The sequence below is a fragment of the Ahaetulla prasina genome, chromosome 10 (genome assembly GCF_028640845.1).
Source record: "Ahaetulla prasina isolate Xishuangbanna chromosome 10, ASM2864084v1, whole genome shotgun sequence".
NCBI classification, from domain to species: domain Eukaryota; kingdom Metazoa; phylum Chordata; class Lepidosauria; order Squamata; family Colubridae; genus Ahaetulla; species Ahaetulla prasina.
The window spans coordinates 11,830,805-11,838,741 of NC_080548.1; the positions used below are offsets into that span (position 1 = coordinate 11,830,805).

The 7,937-nt window shown below is 45.7% G+C and overlaps 1 protein-coding gene across 5 annotated transcripts in view; it reads left to right on the forward strand.

The window, feature by feature from the left end:
• CAP1 (cyclase associated actin cytoskeleton regulatory protein 1) overlaps positions 1–7,836 on the forward strand; it is a 32,650-nt gene extending 24,814 nt beyond the window's left edge. For all 5 annotated transcript variants that reach the window (XM_058195307.1, XM_058195308.1, XM_058195309.1 and 2 more), the window contains 4 exons: positions 1,009–1,132; positions 2,648–2,730; positions 3,324–3,467; positions 6,425–7,836. In XM_058195307.1, the coding sequence (XP_058051290.1) occupies positions 1,009–1,132; positions 2,648–2,730; positions 3,324–3,467; positions 6,425–6,508 (435 nt within the window). In that variant the 3' untranslated portion in view covers positions 6,509–7,836. The remainder of the gene's footprint in view (positions 1–1,008; positions 1,133–2,647; positions 2,731–3,323; positions 3,468–6,424) is intronic.
• Positions 7,837–7,937: the final 101 nt, after the last annotated feature.

The following is a 7,937-nucleotide window of genomic DNA, read 5'->3' on the forward strand; positions in this document are numbered from 1 at the left end:
GTCCTAAGCCATGGAGCGCTTTAAAGGTGGTAACCAATACCTTGAAGCGCACCCGGAAAACAACAGGTAGCCAGTGCAGTCTGCGCAGGATAGGTGTTATGTGGGAGCTCCGAGACGCTCCCTCAATAACCCGCGCAGCCGCGTTCTGAACTAGCTGAAGTCTCCGGGTGCTCTTCAAGGGGAGCCCCATGTAGAGAGCATTGCAGTAGTCCAGGCGAGAGGTAACGAGAGCATGAGTTTCACTTTGGCAGGCTGATTCTTTGCCAGAGAACCTCCTCGGCTTAAAAGAGTCTACCAGACAGGAATCTGGGAAATCGCTTTGCTTGCTCGCATGGGAGTGTATAAATTGTGTCGCTACAAAAAAGCGTGCATTGCCTTGAGGTGGTGCCTCCTTTGTTTCCAAGCCCTTGGCCTTCAAGAGGCACGTCGGGTGGGGCAGCCCCCTTTCTAATAGGAGGAGGTAGAGCCAGGACAAAACCTCAGTTACCTGGAAATTTAACCACAGGTAGTCCTCACTTAGCAATCGTTCAAAGTTACAATCGACCTCTGGTGAAAAACACCCCTTGGAGGAAACGGACTCCTTTAATGACCATGGTGTTCACTTAGCAACCTCCGCAAAAAAAAAAATGGGCATGTTCACATAGTGACCCACTTTATGACTACCATGATATGACCGTAATTCTGGGCTCAGTTACGGTTGTTAAGTCAAGGACTACCTGATAAAATTAAATATAGATTAAATTATCCTGGCCTGGGTTTTGCCCCATTAAGAATTGCCATGAGATAAGCACGTGGGTTCTGTGCCTCTCTCCCAGTGAGTTACTATCTGCAATCCAGCTCAGAGCTCTTCGCCCGATGCCCATTTAGTCAAGTGCACGTGGTGGAGCCCTCGCCCCAGCCTGTGGGTGAGTTCTTTGTGTGTAATTTGTCATCGTTTCTGCTGCTCCGGTTTGCATCTAGAGAAGGGGAGGAATCTTGGAATAATAGCAGCTGCTCGTCCCCCTTTAGGAGAACCAAGAGAACGCCTCCAACTTGGTGATCAGCGACACGGAGTTGAAGCAGGTGGCCTATGTCTACAAATGTGTGAACAGTACACTCCGTATCCAAGGGAAGATCAACTCCATCACACTGGGTAAGTTCACGCCTCTTCTTTGTTTGTTGTTGTTTGTTCAGTCACAAAGTTGCATCCGATTCTTTGCAACCCCAGGGGCCATAGCGTATCAGCCCCCAGCCTCTGCCCTCCACTGTCTCCTGGAGCTTGCCTAAGTTTGTGTTCATTGCGTCGATGACACTATCTGAGTTGCTGAATTGAGGATTAAGTGGTGGAATTAGGACCTTCAAAGATACTTTGAGGGATGCAGTGGCTAAAATGCTGAGCTTGTCAATCGAAAGGTCAGCGGTTCAGCGGTTAGAATCCCTAGTGAGCTCCTGTTACTTGTCCCAGCTTCTGCCAACCTAGCAGTTCGAAAGCATGTAAAAAATGCAAGTAGAAAAATAGGGACCATCTTTGGTGGGAAGGTAACAGCGATCCGTGCGCTTTTGGCATTTAGTCATGGTGGCCACATGACCACGGAGACGTCTTTGGACAGCGCTGGCTCTTTGGCTTTGAAACGGAGATGAGCACCGCCCCCTAGAGTTGGGAACAACTAGCACATATGTGCGAGGGGAACATTTACCTTTACCTTAAGATACGTTGGATAGAAAACCAAATTTCTATGACAAATGACTTGGAAGTCTGAACTGTCTGAACTGGAAACAGTATAGAAAACAAAATCATTAAACTCCAAGACCATTTTGGCTCCAAGCAGAGCTTGCTTTGGGGACTGGTTCACACATGTCAATTCATGTGCATGCTTCTGTGATGAAATTAACTTCTGTAGAAAGATCTCAGATATGTAATGTACTGATTTTATAACAGACATCTAGATGGCAGCGTTTAGATCAGGGATATCCACCCTTGACAATGTTAAGACCAGGGGTGAAATCCAGCAGGTTCTGATAGGTTCTGGAGAACCGGTAGCGGAAATTTTGATCAGTTTGGAGAACCGGCAAATGCCACCTCTGGCTGGCCCCAGAGTGGGGTAGGAATAGAGATTTTGCAATATCCTTCCCCCAGGATTGAGGAGGGAATGGGGATTTTGCAGTATCCTTCCCCTGCCACGCCTACCAAGCCACACCATGCCCACCAAGCCACGCCCAATGAACTGGTAGTAAAAAATTTAAGATTTCACCACTGGTTAAGACCTGTGGATTCCTGAGCCACCAAGGTTGGACACTCTTGATTTAGATGATTTCAGACCTGCAGGAAATCTCGATATTTTAGGCTGGGCAACAGTGCTCTGAAAGAAAGGAACTACTACTAATCCCTTCCATGCTGCTGACCGGAAAACTACACATTGTATTTCATGAAGTCAGTAGTTGAGTTTGATTCTAGGGAGACTTCCTTACTCAAACCTGTGCGCTCAGCATTGTGGTATGTTTGGTTTTCTTTCTCTTGCATTTGATAATTGTGGGGGAAGTTTTTATATTGGATTGTCCAGGATCGATCAGAGAACGAACGATAAATCGTAGCTATGTTGAGGTTTATCTTCTTAAAGGAAATGTTCCATGCTAGTCTCATTTCTCTCTCTCTCCCCGTCTCTTGCAGATAACTGTAAGAAGCTTGGGCTAGTATTTGATGATGTGGTGGGCATTGTTGAGATAATCAACAGCCGTGATGTTCAAATTCAGGTAATGTCCCTGGTTCAACTCATCTTGACAGTAACTTCCTCCCACCAGGTATCTCAAAAACAGTTTCCAGCTTTGGAGCTGAAAATGCTGTAGCTCACCTTCCTGCCCTTCATTTCTATCTTATATTTAGGGAAGGAATGGTCAAGCTGTGACCCTTACCGAATTTCTGCAGTCCTTTAGGAATCCCCTTCTTGGTTTTAGGAATCCATAAGTCCTTTCTTGGTTTTAGGAATCCACACGTCCCTTCTTGGTTTTAGGAATCCATACGTCCCTTCTTGGTTTTAGGAATTCACACGTCCCTTCTTGGTTTTAGGAATCCACACGTCCCTTCTTGGTTTTAGGAATCCATACATCCCTTCTTGGGAGAGAGTAAAAACGAGGTTCAGAAGAAGAGACCAGTGGATCTCAATTTCTGGCTTTGGGTTTGTTCTTCGTGCTGGTCGCTCTACTCCTGCCCACCTTCCAGCTTCTAAATGCACCATGAGGGGAAATGTGATTTCCAAAGAAGAAGAAAAAACGCTGCCCAATCTTAACGAAGGAGATGGAGCCCTTGGCTGTTTCTCACCATGGTCTTTTTTTTTTTTTTTTACTAGGTAATGGGTAAAGTGCCAACCATTTCCATCAACAAGACAGACGGTTGTCAAGTCTACTTGAGCAAGGGCTCTCTAGACTGTGAGATTGTTAGTGCCAAGTCCTCGGAGATGAACGTTCTTGTCCCGACAGACAACGGTGACTTTGTAAGTTCTTTTCCATATTACTCAGAAGGGGGGTGTTCAGTAAGGCTGGAAAGGGGGGGAGATATAGGTAATCCTCGACATACGACTGTAATGGAGCCTGCCCATTACAGTTCTATGTTGTGTCGATGGTAAAATGGATTGGCCACATGCCTGACCTGATTTTGCAGCCTTTTTTTGTGGCAGTCATTAAGCAAACCCGTAGTTTGCTAGAAGGAGCAGCATAGTTATGTTTAACCATTGTAAAATGTGATCACGCGACAGCATGATGCTACAGATGGCAATAAAGGCTGAGCGCCTGAAATTTGGTCACATGGCTAGTGGGGGAGGGTAGTGGCTAGTGGGGGAGGGTAGTGGCTCAAGACCCTATTGTTTCATCGCGCAGGGCTGGCCTAATGTGTAATGTGTTTTAATTGGGGTTTTATTAGTTGATTTTAAAGATTCTTAATTGTTAGCCAAAATTTAATTAGATTTTTATATTGTTTTTAATTTATTTATGACGATTGTGAATTCTGTTTTTATGCTGGCTGTGAACCGCCCTGAGTCCTTCGGGAGAAGGGCGGTATAGAAATCTAATAAACCTTAAACCTTAACTTTGGAATTCCCCCTTTTCAGGTAGGCTGTAAATGTGAATGGTTGCTAAGTGAACAGTTGTATATCGAGGGCTACCTGTACTCATAATAGAAACATCCCCTCTCTTGCTGAAGCAGATAATGGTTTCAGAGAATTGCATTCCTGAGCAGATGTTCTTGGTTCTTTAACAAGGGAAGCAGGTTTTCACTGGCAAAGGTCAATGCCCCCAGCTATAGTCACACAGCTTACTGCACCTGCTTAGTTAATCCAGTTTCTGAACCTGCAAACGGAGCAAAACATAAAGCTAGCCTACGGATTTAGGTTCATGCAGCAGCTGCCAAAAATAATCTGAAGTGAGCATGTCATGGTTGGTTAATAACTGATCTACTGCATGAACCCAGCCAAAGAGATGGAAATTAAAGAAACCGAAACTTTAACTGGCTTGAGGGTAACCATCTGTTGTGGCCTGCCAGCGGCTAGTGGATCTGGCAGCAGATTCAGACAGTGAGGAGGTTGGGGAGGAACATGGGCCAGTCCTGGAGTTTGGGGAAGGCTCCGACAAGGGCTCTGCGTCGGAGGCAGAGATGGGGCCAGGACCATCTGACAGTTGTCAGTTGCCTTCGGAGTCGGACATCAGTGAGGCAGATGAACAGCTGGATCCTGTTCCCAGTGTGCGCATGCACAGAGCTGCCAGGAGAAGGGAACAGCTAAGGAACAAGGGTCGACTCAGGAGTAAAGCCACAGGTGGACGGTGAATGGCCCCTCCCATAGGAAATAAAGAGGAGCGAAGGGGAGGGGAGTTTGCAGGAGACAGTTCATTTGGATGAAGATCTGTTCCTGCTTTCTTGCCAGGTATTGTCGGTTACAGTGTGGAGTCTGAAAAATATCAGTAATTGTGAACTATCTTGAAAAACTGTGGGAGTGGAAAGACTTTACTGGAGAGGAATTCACCGTAAATTAAATAAAAGGGGTTTATCGGGACGAGGACTCAGCTTTGTGTTGCTGGGGAAGCCTAGGTCATCCTCAGAATGAGCGGAGCTGTAAAGTTCAAGAAATTCCAGCCAGAAATGGCACAACCAGAATGTGTCCGATTGAGGAAGTCTAGCACGAGGAGTATTCAAATCCAGTTCTTGAAAGAGATAGGAAGTCCCTGAGTTAAGAACATCTGATTTAATGGACAACCTGTAGCTATAATAGGCTTTTATTACCAAAAATGGCAGATGACATTGTCCTTCCTCAAACTGATGTACCAAGCTGTGTGTTTTGAGGATATATCCTGTTTTCAGTGGTTTATGAAAGCATCGTGTGACTTCAGCAGTTTGTCAATTCAAGGACGAAGAATGTCATCCATCATTTTTGGTAATAGGCAATCTGTTCGTAAGTATGAGTTCCGATAGAGAAGTGGTTCTCAACCTTTATACAATACAATTAATACAATTCCCTATGATGTGGCGACCCCAATTGTAAAATTATTTTCGCAGCGATCTCAGCACGCCTCAGCAGCCGCAGAAGGGGAAAAAAAGCGGCAAACTGTTTTTTTGAATTTATCGCGCCTGAAGCCGTATTGGCTATTGATCTGAACTGCTTGCGATTGCCTTGAGGACGGAGGCATTAAAGCGGAGACTCCTCCCCTGTTAAGTTTATTGCGCCTGAAGCCAGATTAGGCTAGCGATTGGGAGTGATTGCTTGTGGAGTCAACCATTGGAGCACGATTCTTCGACTCGCAAGTATACTTCCCATATTTCCGATGGTCTTAGGCGACCCCTGGCAAATCGTCATTCGACCCCCAACGGGATCGCGACCCACAGGTTGAGCATCGCTGCGAGAGAATAGCTCAAGGTTAAAATGAGAGGCCCTCGGTGCTCCAAGTTTAGTTTTCTTGCAGACGTTTCATTACCAAACTACATAATTTCATCAGTTCTAGTAGGGTTTGCGTTCGCTTTAGTGGCTGGATGTTATAGTCTGTGACTTAATGACTTTATACAAAAGGCAGAGCTAGGAATAAAACTCACTTAACTTGGAAACTGCCTGTACTTCGGGATGTAGAAGATACTGTGCCCATAAGTTTCTTTGCAGCTTTATCCTCCTCTGACCGATCTGCAGATTAATACCACTGATAGCTGCTGAAAATACTTGCCTTCTGTCGCACACTGCCATCAAATACTGATAATGAAGGGGGGGAAATAGTGTTTTTGGGCTTCCCCCAAATATCAGGCGGCCCAGCTGCTCATTGACTATGGGAAGCGGCATATAAATTGGATAAATTAGGAACCTTGCAAAATTTATGAAAGGTGCAACGTATGCCCAGAAGATGGAGGGGTCCTCAGCACCAGAGATGTCTATCTTCTACATGCCAATCAATGGCGCCTTATGTTTTGTTTCCCCAGAATGAATTTCCTGTCCCCGAACAATTCAAGACGCAGTGGAACGGGCAGAAGTTGGTCACCACGGTGACGGAAATCGCCGGATAAGATGGCCGGGTGTTTCACGACCTCCCCTTCCTCTACCATCACTGTGGGACAAAAAAAAAAAATTGCTTTCTGGGGGCCGGCTTTTAGATTCTTTGTCCCATTATTTTTTTTTTCCAACTCTCAGTCTGTTTCTGTCTTCTCAAAGTCCTGCCTCCCTCCCCTCACTGAAAATACCTCAGGCTGGGATTCGGGGTAGGGTGGCAGGTTCATTCCATTCTCTCCCTTGACTGGCAGGAAGGTGTGGCATTCACTCCCCTCCCTCCCCCTCCGTTGGTCAGGCAACACCTGTCCTGTCAAGCAGGAAGGCACCCAGGAAGTGTCACTGAAACGAGGAACGTTGGGGGAGGGGGTCAAGTTTCTATCGGGATATGGTACCTCCCCTCCCCCCCCTTAATAGATGTATGAGGTATGCTTGACAGGCATAAATTGGGGAAATCCCAGGGAATTGTTTCTGTTCAACTAATCTCACCAAGAGATGCTGAAAATAGCTTTGCTGGACCAAAGGCTGAAAATGGGATGTGTAACATTCCTTCTCCCCTATTTTCTTCCCCTTCCTGTGTTGTCCATGTAAATTCTGTGTTGTGCCATGATGTGGGGGGAAACTGCTCCCCCACCCAGGGTACAGGTGCCACAAGATTGGAATGAATTCTCCTTCCTGGGCACCTGTCCAGCAGTTTGAAAGCTGCCCCCTCGACCCCTTCCATTCAAGCCCTCCTACAAAGGGAAAATTGTACCCAAGAGGCCTCTTTTTGAACAACTGAACACTGTTCAGTCTTCCAGGACTATTTCCCCCGGAATCTGTATCAGGTGGGGTTCCCCCCTCCCCCCCCAGAATTAACTCTCCATTCCAATTAATTCTCCAGGGCAGAATTAATTCTCCATTCCAAGAGAAGTATTTGTTTGCAAGCACAATTCCATGGTGTTTTTTGCTCACTGGCATTTATTATAACCCCATAGCATTCAGGCAACCCTCTCTCTTTAGCTAGCTCTCCCTCTCCCTCTGTTGCTTCTCTGCAGAAGGTTTTGTGTCACCCAGCACTCTGGTGATTGTACCCAGGTGGAAGGCATGGTACTGTAATGACCCACCACGGGGAGCTGCCTGTCTAACTGTAGTAATGCAGATAGTCTTTCTGCCCCCCCTTGTTTTTTGCCACATTTTGAGTTTTCCACTTGAAAATTTAACAAGAAGATATGCAACTCTTTATTTTGAAACTGTCCTGTGACTCTTACTTCTCTCCTGAGGCTTGTGGAATATAAAGAAAAAATCTTTCTTATGTACTTAAAATTATACTGAAGATAGAATAAAGTTAATGCCAAGTTGCTCATAACGTGTGATCTTTACTAAGCTTGCCATAAGTGTCTTTAGAGCTAATGTTCCATTGTTGGTTTTCTAGAATTCTCGCCAGAATGTTTGTTATCGCCTGCTTAA